General features: G+C 44.2%; 1 protein-coding gene across 1 annotated transcript; it reads left to right on the forward strand.

Annotated features, from left to right (window-relative positions):
* The first annotated feature begins 1,157 nt into the window (after nt 1–1,157).
* Nucleotides 1,158–19,100, forward strand: ARHGDIB (Rho GDP dissociation inhibitor beta). The gene is made up of 6 exons (XM_075574056.1): nt 1,158–1,310; nt 9,460–9,643; nt 10,633–10,716; nt 17,429–17,505; nt 18,175–18,238; nt 18,767–19,100. The coding sequence occupies exons 2-6, from the start codon at nt 9,466–9,468 to the stop codon at nt 18,964–18,966; spliced, it is 603 nt and encodes a 200-aa protein (XP_075430171.1). The 5' UTR covers nt 1,158–1,310; nt 9,460–9,465; the 3' UTR covers nt 18,967–19,100.
* The last annotated feature ends 1,561 nt before the right edge of the window (nt 19,101–20,661 follow it).

Consider the following 20,661-nt stretch of genomic DNA (forward strand, 5'->3'; position numbering starts at 1 on the left):
CTTGGTAGGGTTAAAACACCACTTTGGGATAAGGCCTGGGACATAGTGAGTTTGTCCGGGCTGAGGCGCCATCAGGGGGCGGGACGGGGGCGGGCCAGTGACGTCATGGAGCTGGTTCGCCCTCATTGGGCGAACCGTTCACGTGACCGGCCCTGCGCTCCGGCGAGCGCCAATTTAAAAACTGTGAGAGACACATGCTTCCGCAAGCGTGCGCGAGCCCCTGCTAAAGCCGCTCTCATTGCGGCTGCAGGGGGCTCAGTTTTGAGCAGCAGCACGCCTCAGCGCATAAGCGCTGACCATGCCCGAGGCCTAACAATCAAGTGACAATACTTAATAGCTCATATCTATATTTTCTAGATAAGCATAAACAGGTAAAAAAAGTTCAATCAATAAGTTATAAATCAGTTCAAGTATAGATCCAAATAGTTTTCATACAAATTAATTTAAAAAAGACTAAGAAATCATCTACAGAATAAGGAATACACACAGCCTACAAATTTACCTAGGGTACTGTACCATTATAAGGACCATTATATTTTGGGTCCTGTATATATTATAAGGACCACTTATTCCCATTGTAGTGTACCTGTTGTGTTGCCATTGTTTGAGAGCAGGGGAGAAATCCAATGTGCATTTCTGCACCTACGAGTTGAAACTCTGTGTATTCAGTTAATCAGAGCAACTATTGATGTACTTGCTACATGTTATAAAAAGATGTGCTAAATGTTTTAATTAGACAGATTTGGGCCCATATTTATTAGGTGGTGGTATGCCACAAGACACCTTACAGACCATTCAAGTTAATTGACGATAAGGTGTCTTCCAGCACTGGAAAGGGTATTGTGGGATTTCATTGCATAGTAGTTATGGGCCTTTATCAAAACATCTATTGTTTGCATATAGAAGAAAAAAATATATTAGTAAAGCTATATATTGAAATGCCTGTATAGGAGGTACAGCATATTATCTTTCTTCAAAGTGCCTCATCACACAGTGATGAAGGAAGTACATTTTCCATTTTTTAGGGAAGTACAGGTTGAATTATATTGTACATTATTGTGCTGTCATGTAGCGTAAGACGTACTGTGTCTGTCACTATTGCAACTTAAATAAGATGTGACCGTTACAGTACATGCAATTCTAAAGGAGGAATGATAGCCAATGCTGAGAACTTCCTGCTCAAGTGGTTTTGGAGAGAAGGGGGAGGTTGGTTGCTTCAACAGTTTCCTTCCTCTTTCAACTGACAGGCAGCATAGAACGAAAAAAGGAAAGGTTCCTCTTGCACAGAACAGCACACAGACCAGAGCTTGGCAAGTATCTTTTTTAAATCATTTAATGCAGCCATGAGCTCCTTTTTATTGCCGACAGAATGAACAGGAGTGGGAATTGTAGAGGATCCGTAGTATAGCAAACGTGTACAATGGACATTTGCCTTGATGGATCGGATTAGATGTCTGTCACTAATGTATGGTACTGTCATTTCAGTGTCATAGTGTTACTAGTGCAGAGAACGACCCATGTTCATTATGCTGTGAAGCTACTGTGCTGTATTTCTACATTTCAGGGAAGCTTCTGAGCACCGTTCATTTGAACGGAGTTTAGAGTCTTCCCTTAAACATCGAAGCATCTTCACAGCATATTGAATAAGGCCTATAGAGGCTGTGTTGGTCGTAGAAAAGTGTCTGTCTAGGCTTGTCCCACTAAGGGGGTTCTTCACAGTAGTTGTGATATGTACAGAGCTTTAAAAACCTCAAAGCTTACTGCTTCATGAAATTCAAGGCTGGCTCTAGGTTTCTGGGGCCTTAAACAGAGCCAGGACTCCAGCCATGGCAAGTTGTTGGTGGGTGGGGAGGCACCATCCGGTTTTGTTGAGCGGGATGGGGTTGGGCTGCAGAATCTGATCTATGACCAAATGCTACAGTGATCGGAGCTGGATTGGGGGAGAAATGGGGCCCCCTAAACCAGTAGGGTTCTTAAGCGATCACTTAGTCTGCCCCACCACTGTGTATAATACAGAAGTAGTACAGAGATTTGGCAGCTTTTAAAAAACACTATTAGACATACATTTGAAGTATATTCTATATTTTGTAGCACCAAACATAATTATGGTTGTACACAAGCTTCTGATGGTTTCTGTGCCTATTTTTCAGATGTACTTAATCACTATAGTTTAATCCAACTTGTTACACCCATATATTTAAAGGAAACATAATTGTAGCTTCATTGTAATGTATCTTTCTAAAACAACCACAGTCATTGCTGTTAGAGTTAAACCATTGGCAATCTGAATTTGCTTAAGGCAATGAAACTCATAGGGAGCCCCTTTCCCTAAAAGTATTACAGATGTGTTATGTCTTCCTGTCATTTTAAATGTCATGGTTTTGTGACCGCAGATTGTGGAGTATATACCTCTACTACAACTGCCCCTATGATGGACTATTTAATAACCACGCAGAACGTTTGTCTAGATGCACAGCCCCCAAAATGTTTTAGTTTAGTAACCCTAACGTCGGTAACCTGTTACACGTGACACAGACCATTAGATAGAGGAGTTTAGAATTTGCACATTTTTTACACATTGTAAAGGGGGAAAAGTGACAGACTCAGCACATTATAACATTATAATAAAGTACGTGCATTCTGCATCCCCTCCCTAACTTCTCCTTTAGTTTATACCCAAATTGCAAGGCACAAAGAGATGACCGCAATATGATTCATTTCGCACACCGAGGGGCTTACACTTAGAGATGGGCGATTTTTTTTTTTTTTTTTGCAAATTCGGATCGGCCGGTTCCTTTGGGCCGCGGATTTCAGCAGATCAATGTCAAAAAGGGGCGATTCTCGTTTTAATGATTTTTTTTCTTATTATTACCAATACACTCCGCGGATTCCGCAGCCCAGAAATTCGTAAGAATTCGCCAACGGATTGCTGAAACTGCGGAATGGAGTCGACAAATCCGGCCACGGGTTGTATCCAATAGCAGATTTTGATGACTCTGCGCGAATTGAATTTGGCCAAATCTGTTTGCGGATTTTACACACAGCGAAACAGATTTTAGGGGCAACAATAGCGAAAATCTGTGAAAGGGATTTGGGCAGATTCGTCCCTCTCTACTTACAATGCATCAGTTAAAGCTGCAGTTCAGTCTTTTTCTTTTTTTTAATTCAATAGTTTCATGTGGGAAATCTCTAATTACCTAAAGAACTGCATAGCTGCCAGTCAATTCATTCTCCATGTATTGATCGGCGAAATTTGGCAAAATCTTTAGATATGGGATATGTTTTTCCTCTGCTTCTGTCACTCAGTGGAAGCTCATGAATAGTCATGAGCACTCCTGCACTGACATGTGCAAGAGGGAGGGCAGGGCTGACAAAGGGGTGTGCCAGGGCTTGTGACAGGACATGAAGGGGCAGTGCCTTAGCAAATGGCTGTTAAAATAGAATACAAGAAATTTCAAAGTTGTTTTTTTAAAAACAGAAAATGCTAAAAGTATTTTTTCTTACTACAGAACTGATTTATTAAAAAAAAAACACACATGCAGGATATTGACTGAACTGCAGCTTTAAGGACAGAATGAAAGTCTCACTAAGCTTTCATTTCATAGGAGAAAACGGCACTGTGACACACGAATCCCAGTCCCCTTATTGCTGTAGGCAATATTCATTAGTGTAAGAAAAAACGCTACTGTACATTGGGTTATGAGTAAACCCTTGCTAGCTACAGTAGATAAGTAGGTTTTGCCTTTTCAGTATAATTTGCTCGCTCTCTCCATCACAGCAGGATGTTCTGGTCACATAGGGTAATGCTCATCTAATCACATACATTGAAGATCCGCTAATAGGATCAGCATAAGCTTAATACCAGGTCCAAAAAGAAGCTCCTACATTCATGAGTCAAGGGTCAAAGATTGCTTAGCATCGAATGTCTCTCGCCCAGTGAAGATGTTTTCCCATGTGTGACAGCCTGTTGTGGTCTTTAGCTAAGCTCACCCAACTCCACTAGTGCCTTATTGTAACTGGTCGCTAACTTTGTCCAATCCCTGATTTCTCTTGCACATATTGATGGAGGGATGTATTGCAGGCACAATAATAAGCAATAATAGTCAACTAGAGACCCGGGGAAGGGGGGGAATGACCAAATACTGGTGACAGAGTTACAGTATGACAGACATACCCATACGGTACATATACGTGGCACAGGGACATAAGGGACACAGAGAATCCCCCCTCCCCCACACTCACCTTAGTGGAGGCCAGCACTGTCCTCTGATGCAGCCAAACACCCTCTGCTCGGCTGCTCTCTGCTCAGCTGCTCGCTGCTCGCTGCTTGCCAACCCTTCTCACATAAGCAACTACACAGCGTGTTAAAAAATAATTGAAACATTTTTGACGCGCTTCGCAGTTAATTATAAATGGTCCCAGTCCGTGGAGAAGTCTCCTCCAATCCAGGCTCACTGGAGGCGCGAGCACAAGTACCGTGACATCCTGATGAAGCGGGGAAAATGTGCCGCTCCCGTATTTTTCCACCCTAGGCCCGGGCCTAATGGCAAATCCCCCACTGGCTGCACCTAATCTAGAAACCTGGTCAACATAGATGGAACTCGATGGACATACAGTGCAGCATGTCTTTAACCCTCATTTACTACAGTATGTAACTATGTTACTATCACATTTCATATCAGAAAGGTATTAAAGATATTGTAATGTCTCTACAGATGGTTGTAGATTAGCTCACTTTAACCAGATCTATTCCATTTGTAAAGGCAAGTTTATTTTAAGATAACACACAGCGATATTCCATAACGTGTTCATTCTGCAGCAATAGAACATGTTAAATTGTTAGTGTACAGGACCAGCACTCGTCTAAAGACAGGGGTTCTCAACTCCAGTCCTCAAGACCCCCTAACAGGTCAGGTTTTCAGGATTTCCCTGCTTCAGCACAGGTGGCTCAATCGGTGCCTGCTTCAGCACCAGTAGCTCAATCAATGGCTCAGTCGAAGACGGCATCACCTGTGCTGAAGCAGGGATATCCTGAATACCTGATCTGTTGGGGGGTGGGGGCGTCTTGAGTACTGTAGTTGAGAACACCTGTCTTCAGACATTAAACCAACGTGCAATAATTTTCTATACTGTCGGTCCATATACCATGGTGCATACTGTACATACTGTAAGGACAAGAGATTGGGCTGGAGACACTGGTTTAAATAATGACCTCTGCTTTCAGATATACAACATTGTAAATCAGTTATATAGCTTCCTCTTTCCCTGCCTGCCCCTTTATTTATCGCTCGCTGTTATCAGCTTCCTCTTTTTATAATACCATCTTGTTTTTCTTTTTCTTTACTAATGTAACTATTGTGCCAGCTCTTCTAGGAACAGTTTTACTGAAACACAGGATCTGTTTTTTTAAATTAGTTACATAGTGAGTTACATAGTAGACGAGGTTGAAAAAAGACATACGTCCATCAAGTTCAACCTATGCTAAATTTAGACAACAGATACTTTATCCTATATTTGTACTCACAGTATATTGATCCAGAGGAAGGCAAACACTAAACCCCAGTGTCATATCATCCAATGATATCTCATAAGGGGAAAATAAATTCCTTCCTGACTCCAAGAATTGGCAATCGGATTAAAGCTGCAGTTCAGTCTTTTTTTTAATTTATTTTTTACATTTATTTTTTTACTTCAATAGTTTCATGTGGGCAATCTCTAATTAGCTAAAGAACAGTATAGCTGCAGCTCAATTCGTTTTCCATGTATTGATAGGTCGAAATTTGGTGACATATTAAAAGCTGGCATTTGTTTATAATCTGCTTGACTGGCAGTGGAAGCTCATGAATATTCATGAGCAATCCTGCACTGACAAGTGCTAGAGGGAGGGCAGGGCTGACAAAGGGGTGTGCCAGGGCTTGTGACAGGACATGAAGGGGCAGTGCCTTAGCAAATGGCTGTTAAAATAGAATACAAGAAAATTGGTCTTTCAAAGTTGTTTTTTTAAAAACAGAAAATGCTAAAAGTATTTTTTCTTACTACAGAACTGATTTATTAAAAAAAACAAACATGCAGGATATTGACTTTAATCCCTGGATCAACATCCTCCCCATGTTTACTTATTTGGTCATTTATTTAATCATAACTTACTGCTGCGGCACAGTTTATTCGAGCATTTGCCCGTTCTGTGCCGCAGCAGTAGCCTGGCGCGCGCCCGAGTGTGACGGGCGCGCGCCGAAGCAGCGGAAGAGCGCCCTCCGATCGGGGCGCTCTCCCTCCCGCTGCCGGGTCCGCCGGGTCCCCCGGAACCCCCTGCCGCTGTCCCGCGATCGCGGGACACCAGGGCTCCCTCGGGGAGCCCCTGGACGTGCGTGCAGGGGGCGCACGCTCCCGAAGACGCGTGACCGCGCGTCTATGACGCGCGGCACGCCGAGGGGCGGCCACTAGCAAGCCGGGAAATCTCCCGGCTTGCGGATCTGGCCGCAGTGCAATTAAATGTGTCGCCAGTGTACTTAGACTCAATGTCATTTTAACCTGAAATAAACACACTGCAGTTGGTGAGCAAGGTGTTTTTGTGTTTATAAACACACTGCACCAATGTTTATAAAATGAAAACATGTCACAGCTTTTATTAACAACAATCAACGGGCAATACAACATAACATACCCGAGGCCAACTTGCTGTGACTACTGACACATACAGTACCCCCGACTTGAACCACAAACAGCTACAGCCTGGTGAGACTACAAACAACACATTCCTTTGGGAGGTCACTCCCACACCTGCCACATTAGCCTAGCATGGCACACCTCCCCATGACCGCACCTCAAGAACTTCCAACAAGTCCCCACACCGACCCCTAAATCACCCCGCCAAGCAGCAATGGCAACTGTTGCACTCATTTCAAACCCAAACATAGGGAGGGAAGGAGGGCGGGCTTCTCATGCAGATTGAAGAGAAAAAGAAGTCTCCCACACAGTAACTATTTGCTTACATAACCTCCCACCCCCACCAAGACTGGCTACATCACTTCCTTCTAAACCCAACCGCACTTAACCCTATCCTAACCAACCCCAGTGGGGAGCTCTCTGCATGTAGTTATATATATCGGCCAGTTTATTCGTGTTATTATCCCGGCTTTACATCTTATTCTGCGATAACAAAGTTGCTTACAGATCTTCAAATCATAATATAAAAGAGAGAGCACAATACAGGCATACCCCGCATTAACGCACGCAATGGGACCGGAGCATGTATGTAAAGTGAAAATGTACTTAAAGTGAAGCACTACCTTTTTCCCCACTTATCGATGCATGTACTGTACTGCAATCATCATATACGTGCATAACTGATGTAAATAACGCATTTGTAACAGGCTCTATAGCCAGGGTGGGCAACCCTGTCGCCATTCGCCACTTGTGGCGAATTGGCAGTCAAACTGTGGCGAATTGTGTAACTTAGTTTTTTCCCAAGCGCGAGTCCCCCCTCCCCTCCGGCATGCGCGAGCACTCCCCCGGCATGCGCGAGCACTCCCCCGGCATGCGCGAGCACGCCGCAGTTTGTGAATGAAGCAGGGGCCGAGCAGCAGTCAGAGGACACCTGTGGTGGAGCATGTAGTGAGCGCGCGCGCCTGAGCACTCCATGTACCCCCAACCTGGAAGTGTTCCTGGTCTGCACTGATATACCTGATCCTCCACTGCGGCGCCACGCTCCTCTGATTCCTGACTCCTCTCTGGCTGTCCTCCTCCTGCTCACTAATAGCTGGTTGCCTGCTTCTCCTCCTGCTTCACTAATAGCTGGTTGCCTGCTTCTCCTCCTGCTTCACTAATAGCTGGTTGCCTGCTTCTCCTTCTGCTTCACTAATAGCTGGTTGCCTGCTTCTCCTCCTGCTTCACTAATAGCTGGTTGCCTGCTTCTCCTCCTGCTTCACTAATAGCTGGTTGCCTGCTTCTCCTCCTGCTTCACTAATAGCTGGTTGCCTGCTTCTCCTCCTGCTTCACTAATAGCTGGTTGCCCTGCTTCAAGTTTACAGCACAGGTGTGCATTTTAAACTGTTCTGTAACAGTGCACTGATTTGTATTTTTGCATTTAGGTGTATTAATTCTCTTTCTAATGAATGAACATATAACCTGCTTGACTCACCATGGCTGTGTGTGTGTGTGTGTGTGTGTGTGTGTGTGTGTGTGTGTGTGTGTGTGTGTGTGTGTGTGTGTGTGTGTGTGTGTGTGTGTGTGTGTGTGTGTGTGTGTGTGTGTGTGTGACTGGCTGTGTGTATGTGTGTGTGACTGGCTGTGTGTGTGTGTGTGTGTGTGTGTGTGTGTGTGTGACTGGGTGTGTGTGTGTGTGTGTGTGTGTGTGTGTGACTGGGTGTGTGTGTGTGTGTGTGTGTGTGTGTGTGTGTGTGTGTGTGTGTGTGTGTGTGTGTGTGTGTGTGTGTGTGTGTGTGTGTGTGTGTGTGTGTGTGTGTGTGTGTGTGTGTGTGTGTGTGTGTATGACTGGCTGTGTGTATGTGTGTCTGACTGGCTGTGTGTATGTGTGTGTGACTGGCTGTGTGTGTGTGTGTGTGTGTGTGTGACTGGGTGTGTGTGTGTGTGTGTGTGTGTGTGTGTGTGTGTGTGTGTGTGTGTGTGTGTGTGTGTGTGTGTGTGTGTGTGTGTGTGTGTGTGTGTGTGTGTGTGTGTGTGTGTGTGTGTGTGTGTGACTGTGTGACTGTGTGACTGTGTGTGTGTGTGTGTGTGTGTGTGTGTGTGTGTGTGTGTGTGTGTGTGTGTGTGTGTGTGTGTGTGTGTGTGTGTGTGTGTGTGTGTGTGTGTATAAGGCCGCGCTTATAGTCCCGGCGACAGCCACGCGACTTCGCATCAAAATTAATGTATTGAATCCGTTGCGTGTGCTTATAGTAGGAGCGACACGACGGCGCGACGCTTGGTCGCGATCGCTGGAAGTCAATTTGATTTGATTTTTATCAGCGACCGTAGCGCGATGTCAGCGTCGTCGTCGCCGGGACTATAAGCGCGGCCTAAGGCGCTTTATCCTGTTGATAATTTGAACCATTACATATGTGAGTGTAAGACCGTCTCATTCTAAGGTGCAGCACTTTTTAAATATGCCCCTATGTATATCAATAGGATGTGTGTGCTGTACGTGTCTCAGTGTGGTAATGTGTGTGTTATACGTGTGTTAGTGAATTAGTATAGTGGGTTTAAAGAGCTTCTGGTGCTGGCCTTGGGGGTCCATAGTTATAAGTGGCACAGGGCATCTTGGTAGGCAGAGGGGGCAGCAATGTAGTGATCTCCAATCCTGCGTGTGGGCCAGTTTCCAAAAGTTCCTATGTTCTTGTATTGCACAATAGTACTAACAAAGGCCAATACTACCAGACATCTTTGGTGACAGATGGAATGAGTTGGAGAATTATCGAGTACTGTATATAGCGCGTCACTGTCTGCTTCTTCTTACCCATACAGATAAAAATGACGGAGAATGAGCCAGTCGCCCATGATCTGGAGGATGATGATGAACTGGATGGAAAACTCCATTACAAACCTCCCCCCCAAATGTCCCTGCAGGAAATTCAAGAGCTTGACAAGGATGACGAGAGTTTAGCCAAGTACAAGAAATCGCTGCTGGGAGATGGACCAGTGGTCTCAGGTATATGCCTATGTTTCAGACAAGGATTGTGGTTTTGTTGGAGCAATATATACCCTTTTTTTTGGCCTAGATTAATTAATATTTATTAAATCAGGGCAAATTTCCCTGATGTAATGCCTTGTTTACTAAGGTAATCATAAGCAAAAATAATGGTTCATTAGCATAGAGTTAAAAAAACATTATTTCAGTAAAACCCTGTGTTATTTTCCAATAACAGCTTTATTCTAGTCTTAACTTTACCCCCTGCCACAGTTAAGTAATGTAGCATTATTTCTCTGCATTCAGAGCTTCGTACATTTTGTATGCATATAATTTAGGTTGCAATGCTTTAGTGAATACTGCAATATTAATCAGATGTGTTAACTTCGGTTAACGTCCCATTATACAGCCGGCGAAGCCTAGTAGATCTAGACCGCCTTAATATGTGTTAATGAAACTGATCTCTTCTCGGGGCCACAGGGATTAGGAAGTGTTGTAATGAAGTAAAAGCAGATGGGAAGTTTCACAATGTATCTGTAACTGGTGCTCTTCCTTAATGCAATGCTAATCAGTTGAGGTTACAGGTATCTACACCAGCAATAAGGCACGTTCTCCTCATCTCCAATTATATCTTCTGAAATAACTTCAAATGAACCTGCTCTTCACCCTTTCCTCTACTTCAAAACTCTTCCCTGTTAGAGGGTAATTCTATATATGCTAAGCGACCGTTGGGGCAAGTTTCAGATGAAAAATCCCCATACACTTCAATCCTGGAGGCAGCCTGTCTATTGGCATTGAAATAGTTTACAATGAAGTGATCCACAATATGGCCGGTACTAGGGGTTTTCCCAATTAATTACAGTATGCGCTCTGGACAAAAAAGGGAAAGTACAAGTTAGCTACTAACCAAGTGGGACTGGACAATAGAGATTGGGGCAAATGCAAAGCTTTGTGTCTTCTGTACAATAATTATCTGTTACTGAAGGACTTTTTCTGACTCCATTTTTCAGACCCAACAGCCCCAAATGTGACTGTAACCCGCCTCACACTGGAATGTCAAGCAGCGCCCGGACCAATAACCATGGACCTTACTGGTACGTGAAAAGATATTTTAAACATATATACCAAACCCTTACCTGTCTACTAGAGAATAGGCGTGTAATTATCTTAGGTGCTTCCAAAAGCGGCTTTTCAAAATATTAACTCATCAGTGTATTGGTCTTCTTAGAAAGATGCAATAACTCTTAAAGTAACTGTATTACTTATTTCTATCTGGTGAAGAAAAACAAATATGAATAAATCTTCTTACGGGGAACACTGGATTCAAGCATATCAGCTACTAATGTGTATTTGTTTTACTAAGGATGGCATCATAATTATTTTGTAAGCAAAGAAACAAATCTAAGCTAAAAAGTTTGTTGACTAAACAAAGTTTTGTAGTGATAAGATCATTTCTCAAACAGCATAAAAAAGCTGTGTGTGCTGTGCACGCACATAGTAAGTGAAACGTCTTTGACTTTTGTCACAGAAATTGACTTATAACGCGCGTTCTCGGCACACATGTGTCAGTCAGTGTATGTGTCAGTCAGTGAGTATATATGTGTGTCAGTCAAAGAGTATGTATGTGTGTCAGAGAGTATGTATGTGTGTTTGTTTGTGTGTGTGTCAGTCAGTGTGTGCATGTGTGTCAGTCAGTGTGTGCATGTGTGTCAGTCAGTGTGTGCATGTGTGTCAGTCAGTGTGTGCATGTGTGTCAGTCAGTGTGTGCATGTGTGTCAGTCAGTGTGTGCATGTGTGTCAGTCAGTGTGTGCATGTGCGTGTGCATGTGCGTGTGCGTGTGCGTGTGCGTCAGTCAGTGTGTGTGTGTGTGCGTGTCACTGTGTGTGTGTGTGTGTGTGTGTGTGCGTGTGTGTGTGTGTGTGTGTGTGTGTGTGTGTGTGTGTGTGTGTGTGTGTGTGTGTGTGTGTCAGTCAGTGTATGTCTCTCTCTCTCTGTGTTGTGTGAATGTCTCTGTGTCGGTCAGTGTGTGCATGTGTGTCAGTCAGTGTGTGCATGTGTGTCAGTCAGTGTGTGCATGTGTGTCAGTCAGTGTGTGCATGTGTGTCAGTCAGTGTGTGCGTGTGTGTGTGTGTGCGTGTGCGTGTGCGTGAGTCAGTGTGTGTCAGTCAATGTGTGTGTGTGTGTGTGTGTGTGTCACTGTGTGTGTGTGTGTGTGTGTGTGTGTGTGTGTGTGTGTGTGTGTGTGTGTGTGTGTGTGTGTGTGTGTGTGTGTGTGTGTGTGTGTGTGTGTGTGTCAGTCAGTGTATGTCTCTCTCTGTGTTGTGTGAATGTCTCTGTGTCGGTCAGTGTGTGTATGTGTGTCAGTCAGTGTGTGTATGTGTGTCAGTCAGTGTGTGTGCGTGTGTGTCAGTCAGTGTGTGTGCGTGTGTGTCAGTCAGTGTGTGTGCATTTGTGTCAGTCAGTGTGTGTGGGTGGGTGTCAGTCAGTGTGTGTGCGTGTGTGTCAGTGTGTGTGCGTGCGTGTGTGTCAGTCAGTGTGTGTGCATATGTGTGCATGTGTGTGTCAGTCAGTGTGTGTGCGTGTGTCAGTCAGTGTGTGAGTATGAGTCAGTCAGTGTGAGAGTGTGAGTCAGTCAGTCTGTGCATGTGTGTCAGTCAGTGTGTGCATGTGTGTCAGTCAGTGTGTGCATGTGTGTCAATCAGTGTGTGCATGTGTGTGCGTGTGCGTGTGCGTGTGCGTGTGTGTGTGTGTGTGTAAGTCAGTGTGTGTCAGTCAATGTGTGTGTGTGTGTGTGTGTGTCACTGTGTGTGTGTGTGTGTGTGTCAGTCAGTGTATGTCTCTCTCTCTCTCTGTGTTGTGTGAATGTCTCTGTGTCGGTCAGTGTGTGTATGTGTGTCAGTCAGTGTGTGTATGTGTGTCAGTCAGTGTGTGTGCGTGTGTGTCAGTCAGTCTGTGTGCGTGTGTGTCAGTCAGTGTGTGTGCATTTGTGTCAGTCAGTGTGTGTGCATATGTGTGCATGTGTGTGTCAGTCAGTGTGTGTGCGTGTGTCAGTCAGTGTGTGAGTATGAGTCAGTCAGTGTGAGAGTGTGAGTCAGTCAGTGTGAGAGTGTGAGTTAGTCAGTGTGAAAGTGTGAGTCAGTCAGTGTGTGAGTGTGAGTGTAAGTCAGTCAGTGTGTGAGTGTGAGTCAGTCAGTGTGAGTGTAAGTCAGTCAGTGTGTGAGTGTGTGTGTCAGTCAGTTTTTGTCTCTCTCTCTCTGTGTTGTTTGAATGTCTAGTTGTGTTGTGCCCCCCTCCCCCCTCGCACGCAAATTCTGCCCCCCCCTCACACGCAAAAATTCTGCCCTTCCCCCTCCCCTCGCACGCAAATTCTGCCCTCCCCCCCTCCCCTCGCACGCAAATTCTGCACCCCCCCACCTCGGGGTACATGCGCCCGGCACGGGCATGAGTGACTGAGCCCCTGTGCCGCGCGGGTTGCGCCCGGGTTTGTGCCGTGTGCCAGTGGAGGGCTGAAGGACTAGGAGCGTGTGGGGGGAACGATTCCGCTGCCAGCCGCTTCTGCGCATGTGTGGCGTCCGTCAGCGGCGCCATCACAACTGCGCATGCGCGACATGGCAGCGGGCGGGGAACAGCGTTACAGCGGTCGGGTGTGTGGGGGGCTGGGTATGTGTGTGTGGGGGATGCGGCGGCGATTAGGAGCGGCGCTGGCGGCTATCGCCGCCGCCGCATGTGACAGGGGACATGTGAGCGGAGCGGCGTCCATTACGTGATGTCACTTCCGTTTCACATTTCGCCCCCCATCTATCCAGTTTTATCCCATCAGAGGTGCCACTAAAGAAGTTTCACTTCAAAACCCTCCAAACCACTTGTTTTACCTTGGAAATGTTAAGCGTGGAAACAATTATTTGAAAATATATATACACTTGTCTGATTTTTTCAAAATAAATGTGTTAATCAGCTACATTTAACATGTTTAACTAGTCGCTATCCTTATTTTACTTTCCAACAAAAGCCAACATGCTGATTTCTTAAGATAGGGCCACATACTGTGACGCCTCAGTCAGAGAGGAGTTATTAGTAATGTTTAAAATAAATTTAGCAAGTATTACAGGTGTGTATTACATTGTGATACATTTTAGTGGGCAATCAAAAGCTAATTATATATATATATATCATCTTCAGTCCTTGTCTCCCCACTCCTTGATGAAGCCTCCCCAATGATCTGCTAGGTACTTTGGCATCAAGCTTCTCTTCTCCATGTTGCCCCAGCACATTTTCTGATTGCATCCTCCCATCTTACTTTCGGTCATCATATTTTATTAATAATAATAATAATAACATGTTCTTGTATAGCGCTGCTAGTTTTATGTAGCGCTTTACAGAGACATTTTGCAGAAACAGTCCCTGCCCTGTAGAGTTTATAATCTATGTTTTTGGTGCCTGAAACATGGAGATAAAGTGACTTGCCAAAGTTCCCCAGCTTCAAATTCAGTGCCAGTCAGTGTCTTTACTTACTGAGCCACTCCTTCTCTAATGTGTTGAGCTTGAACCAGCTCAGTGACTTTCCCAATGAGCCGCTCCTTCTCCTAATCTCTTTTGGAATCCAGTTGAGTACTATCTATCTTTCTCCAACGATGGTAATTTCTTCTTACTTTGTGTCCAGTGCATTGCAATCTTAATTTCGTCACCCATGTTATGATGTCACAGACTTTTGTTTGATTTCGAACCCATTCATTTTTTTCCTGTCTCCTCGACTGGTAGTTCTTTTCCATTTATTTCGATCTTCGCAGACTTGACAGATTTAGTGAACATCACATTGATCCTGCTGAGATTCATATGGAGGCCCACATTATTACTTGCTTTGGTCAGTTCTCCAATTTGTTGCTGGTGGTCTTCTGGACCTGTGACCAAAATAACAATCTAACCTGTAAATGATAGGCGACTCAAATATTCACCATTGATTTCTTTTTCATGCCAATCTTATGTCTTCAACAATTTTTATAGTATTGCAGTGAAAAACTTTGGTGACATGGTGTCTCCCTGTTGTACTCCTTTTCTGATCCTTATCTTATTTGTATCTTTGTGCAATCATTCATTACTTTGGGAAATCACTTCTTGTATGACTTAGATGTGGTCCATCTTCTTGTATCCACTGCAAAATCCCACTTGTTCTCTAGATTGGGCAAAGTCCAGAGTCTGTTGCAGTCGATTAGTGAGTATCTTTGTAAATCTCTTTGAAGTAGACTGATTGGTCTGTACTGTAGTTCTTGAGGTCTTCTTTGTCTCCTTCCTGGTCAATGAGGATAACTATGGTATTACTCCATTGTCCTGGAATTTACCTGTTCTTCATGCAGCATGCAAAGAGATTTTCAAGGATTTTTTCTACTTCTTCCCCAGCTTCTTTCAATATTTCAGTTGTAATTCCATCTTCACCGGGAGTCTTCCCTCTCTTTAAGGATTGTATTGCTTTTGCCACTTCTTCTGGAAGGACGCATGGTACATCATTGGTGGTTTCTTCTCGCTCTTCTTCTGCGGGATTATGCTGTGTTATGTGCATTCGCATACAAATTTCATGTAGAAGTCCTCAACTTTCTTTTTGATACTACAAGTGCACAGCCTTTTGTTGTTGATCCATTGTCTTGTTTGAGTGCAATGATTTGCTTCTTCCCAGCCATAAGTCGCTGCTTTGTCTTCTTTAAGCTTTTGTTATCTACAATATCACAGTTAATTTTTCTTTCATTTTCAGTTATACAGTAGCGGCAGCTTTTATTGCTACTTTTACCGGCGACACTCCGGGATCTACTCCAGCTGGCGCCCGGTCTAGAACGTGCACCGCCGTGTGTTCCTCCGCGCACCCCCCTCCACTTCGCGCGCATTTTAGCCCCCCTTCCTGACCTCGAACCCGGCTCCTGCTCTGCCCCTCTGCTTCCCGCACCCCCGCTTACCTCACTTTAAACTCCAGGGGTGTCGGGGAAGCCGGGGAAGCCGGGCACGCACGTGACAGGGACGTCACAGTGACGCCGCGACAAGCCGCGTCACCACGCTTCCCGCACGCATCCTGCCGTGCGGGAAGTGTTAGAATAAAAGCTGCCGGTGCTGTACGTTTGCGGATTGTCTCGCACCGCTCTGCATATTCAATTCTTATTCCTGCATCTTGGGATTGCTTCATTTCACGTTTTTTTCCTCATTAATGGTTTTGTGTCATCAGATATTTTCTTATCCTATTTTTTGTTAGAGATTCCTCCAGTTTATTTTGCACTTTCAGCTACAATCTTCAGAAGCTCTTCATAATTGTTTGTTGAAGTGTCCCCATGAATTTTGAGTAAGCTGAAGCGATATTTCTCTTGTAGTTTATATTCTCTGTTGTTATTTTTCAGGGAGTTTTTTTTTTGTCTTCTCTTTAATCCGTTTTCTTCTTTCCAGCTTTGAATTCAGATGTAATTTGCAATGAACCAATCCTGATCACTCCTCTTTGTGCCAAAACGGTTAAGCACTGTGCAGTCTTCTATCACGTATTTCTTGTTAGTTAGGATATAGTCCTTCTTTGGGTCCATTTAATGTCTATTTTCTATTTGGATTTTTCTTGAAGAATGAATTCATGATGTACTGCTGCGGCCGAGTTTATTTGAGCATTTGCCTGGTCTCGGCCGCAGCAGTAACCAGGCGCGCGCCGGGATGTGCCTGGCGCGCGCCGAAGCCGCGGAGGAGCGCCCTCCGATCGGGGCTTTCTCCCTCAGCTCGCCGGGTCCGCCGGGTCCCCCGGAACCCCCTGCCGCCGTCCCCCACATCGCGGGACACCAGGGCTCCCTCGGGGAGCCCTGGATGCGCGTGCAGGGGGCGCAGGCACCCGATGACGCGTGACCGCGTGTCGATGACGTGCGGCACGCCGAGGGAGTGCGGCTAGCATGCCGGGGCATCCCCAGGCTTGCGGAGCTAGCCGCACTCAAATAAAATGTGCCGCCTCTGTACTGTAGAAGTTTTCACATTCTGCAGATTCTGTCCCAACATTTATTCCTTTTACCGTAACTGTACTTCATCCGTCATCTTTCTGATGGGCCCCAATCTTTGCATTGAAATCCCCCATAACGATCTTGAGATGACAATTTCTCTTGATGTTAAGTTGGTTGAGTCCGTGGTAGAAGTCTTCCACTTTATTGCCTGTGTGTATAGTTGGATCCAAAGATTTTGTGATATTTCATCATCTCGTTTTCCACATATTCCCTGGATCGAAAATCTGCCCCCAAGAGGACCAACGTCAACTATTGACATTTTTGGGTCTAGAGAGGACTCGTGTTTTTTTTAGGCAGTAAGTCATTGTTTCCAACAAGAGACACTTTATGGTCAATTAACCCATTATTTATTATTTGTCACTGTTCATTCATTTTACTGCGCATTGACATGGCGATGCGTCGCCGAAGACAAGGTAGGTGAAGTTACAGCGGCCTCACGCGATCCCCTGGAATTTAATTGAAACGCCTTGGGGAAGAGTGCGGGGCCTCTGCAATCGGCGCACCCCCCAGTTTGCGCACCCATGCCTTATATAGCGCCTTGTATTTGTTGTTTCTGTATTGTATTGTGACTTTGTTCAGTCAGTATTACTCGGCTGCCTAACTCATCTGGTTGAGGTTCTTTGTTCTCTTGATTATACTTGAGCACATTTATTATACTGTAGTATTTAAGATTTATAAGCGCTTTCTCAGTACCTTCTCTTTTTTTCTATTTTGCAATACCTATTGCCCTAAATATTCAAAATACAGGATTTGGATAATGAATAATCAACAGTATACACATATCTGTTTCTTCCTCAGGAGACGTGACAAAGCTGAAAAAGGAGACATTCGTCTTAAAAGAAGGAGTCGAATATAGAGTCAAAATCAACTTTAAAGTGAGTTTGGGACAAATGAAGAGACTGAAGTTTAAGATCTGTGTCCCATGCTGTGATATTAGGGGACACTGTGAAACTACTGTATAAAATGCAACAAAAAAAAAAGCATTATTTTTAGCAGGCAAATTATCAACCTGTTTCCACTTAAAAGAATGCATATTTTAACATGTGTGTTAATTATATCTGTATCGAGTATCAAACTGAGTAAATAATGTAGTGCCTTCACACTACCTACCTAAGTGACCAAACCTCATGGTTTTTATAGTCAATATACATTGGTCAATTTCAACCCCTTCCGTATTGAAGAGCAGAGCACCGTATGGATTAATAGTTTACAGTGCCATAATGACGTGCCTGGTACAGCATGGGCTCTGGCATGCCAGAGACTCCCATGACGTACCAGAAAGTCATAGGCACTTGCTCACTTTCTATTGGATGATCGGAGCGGTTAATCCAATGGAAATGGAAGTGGAGCCCCCTTCACTTCTGTTTTCCGGCCTAGTCAGGGTCATGTGATCACTCCTCCAAGAATTGATGGCGCTCCAGTGGCACTCCAGTGCCACTGGATTCCTAACACTAAAAGGTAAAGAACATAGTGTAGTGGTCTTCAAAACAAGATTCATAGTATCAAATGCTAAAGTGTTTATAACTTCCCTCTGCTGCTTACAGGTCAATAAAGAGATAGTCTCCGGACTAAAGTATGTGCAGCACACGTACCGGACAGGAGTGAAAGGTGAGTATCCATGTGGAGGCAGATGGAAGGACATGGGTGGAGGATGAAGTGGAGTATAAAGGATGAAATTGGGCAAGGTCTTATAAACTGGGTGTGGCAGAGAAATGGAAGTTAAGAAGAAACATAAATAAGCCATAGAAAGCATTATGGTCATTATTTGCTAGGAAGTGTTACTCTATAGGACACTTTCTTTTCTTAAGTCCATTGGCCATTTACTTGAATGGTTCGTAAGAAGTCTCACGGCATGGGCGGTGTCATCTTATGAGTGGCCGCTTAGTAAATATGGCTCTCAATGTTTCTTTTATTTTTAAAGCGTGGTTTGGGGGTATTGCTACTTTTAAACGTATAAGGAAGGATAGAGGAAGGTATCACATGTGAGAAGTGAGAAAAAACTATGGGAAATCAAAAAAGAAATGGATAGTTGAAAACACCTGAGGGAGGGATGGCAGAAGGTATTGGAAACCATTCTTCGTGTAGTCTTATATTTAAATTCCAATGTTGATCAGTTAACTTGTTTGTCCCGTACAGTTGCTAAAGCTACATTTATGGTGGGTAGCTATGGGCCCCGGCCTGAAGAATATGAGTTTCTGACTCCGGTGGAGGAAGCACCCAAAGGCTTGCTGGCCCGAGGAACATACCACAACAAGTCATTCTTCACCGACGATGACACTCACAACCACCTGACCTGGGATTGGAACCTTTCCATTCGCAAAGAATGGAATGAGTAAACAACCCTGATTAACCCCCTTTCCTGGATCCTGAATATCTTCTGCAAATGTCTGCATTCTGCCCTTTCCCACACTTTACAGCTTCTGTATTCCTCAACAAAGTTGGAATAAAATGCTAGTTTATGCCACAACAACCCTCACTGTGCCTACTTGAACTCGTTCTTAAAGGCCCTCTTTGAGAAATCTCATTCCCACCCCTTTTCCTACATTCTATGGCCCGAGAGTCATCAAAGCGCTATACATGGTATCAGTCAGTGGCAGTTACCAGCAGATCAGGAGTAATACACTTCATTGCACTTTGATGACTCCAGGACTATGTTCCTTAGTCAACTACGAGATCAATAGATGAGAAGAGGAGCAGGACCTGTGGAGTTGCTGATAGTAGTGTCTTTATTCACACCATACATTAATGTTTCTTGTTCTTGAGAAAGGCTATTGGATAGCTGAAACGTTGATCTATGGTCTGAATTAGGACGCTACTTTCAGAAAATCCACAGATCCTGCTCCTCTTCTTCTCTATTGATCTCATACTAACAAGTAGCAGGACTTCCTTAGAGATTTGGTGCACCGTAGAAGAATTGCAAGTATACTTTGTAAATTAGGAGTCCTCTATCTGATAGCATTTGATCTATTTTGCTTAATCAACGGTAACATAAAATATACATGCACATATTTATGCAGCTACATCAATATACATGTGTATAAAATGTTGACCAAAGGATATTTTAAAGCACATTTCCTTATATGCTAATAAACAAAAATGACTTGTATTGTTTTAATTCATAATTATAAAATACTTCGCTTCTTCTGATCTTACATTTTTTTTAGTACCAGTTGTCATAATAATAATTTATAATTATAGCTAGTACTTATAATAAAGAGATCAGAGAATCATACATTATAAAACTTAAACCTATTCACGCTTCAGAGAAAATTAGATTGGTGCTCAGTTTTTCACAGATGATTACAGAGGTTAACAAAGCGAAGTATTATTTAGGGCAGTGCAGGGTGAAGGTTGGCCATTTTACATATACATTATACACAGACGCACACTGTAAGTGATCCAAAGCATACAAGACTTAATAAATCCCTGTACATACATCAGTTTGCAAGATACCGTGAGTGGCTGCAGTGTAGAACAGGTTAGAGGAACCCAGTGTAACCAAGAACCTGTGACCAACAACACTGGGACAATAATGATAAAACCAGTTGTGATGGAAATGGCTCCACGGAAGAGTATAACACAGGTTGTCTGGCCCCCGCCCCATCCTCCCCTGGGGCTCATCTGGCCACTATACCACAGAGTTTTTTTACCACCATTTTCTTATGTCTGGGAGCCCCTTGCTTACTCTGTAACTGGGATTCTTTATCCCTGAGTGTATAAACTGTGCGGAAGTGTAAAAATGTGTGTTGATCCCACAATAAAGCATAGGCAGAGGTGGAGAGTATAGACCGACCTGTACCTGTGATCTAGATCCTGAATCAGTGGATTAGTCGGTCACAGTTCCGGGTTCAGGGTTGGAGAGAGGCAGAGAAGTCTGGTAGCAAGCAGGGATCTGAGGCAGGAGAAACAGCAACAAGGCTTCCAACAGGAGACAAGGTAGTGAGTACCTTGCACAGGCAAGAATAGAGGGGAATGGAAGCCTTATAAAGTATGATCAATCCAGCTCAAGGAGAGGCTGACTTCCTGCCTCG

The sequence above is a fragment of the Ascaphus truei genome, chromosome 17 (assembly GCF_040206685.1).
Source record: "Ascaphus truei isolate aAscTru1 chromosome 17, aAscTru1.hap1, whole genome shotgun sequence".
NCBI lineage: Eukaryota > Metazoa > Chordata > Amphibia > Anura > Ascaphidae > Ascaphus > Ascaphus truei.

Bases quoted from the DNA above. Each gene is read 5' to 3' on its own strand.
- ARHGDIB (XM_075574056.1), top strand. From the start codon at position 9,466: ATGACGGAGAATGAGCCAGTCGCCCATGATCTGGAGGATGATGATGAA. The intron at 9,644-10,632 runs GTATATGCCTAT...TCCATTTTTCAG, and splicing joins AGATGGACCAGTGGTCTCAG to ACCCAACAGCCCCAAATGTG. The intron at 10,717-17,428 runs GTACGTGAAAAG...TTTCTTCCTCAG, and splicing joins AATAACCATGGACCTTACTG to GAGACGTGACAAAGCTGAAA.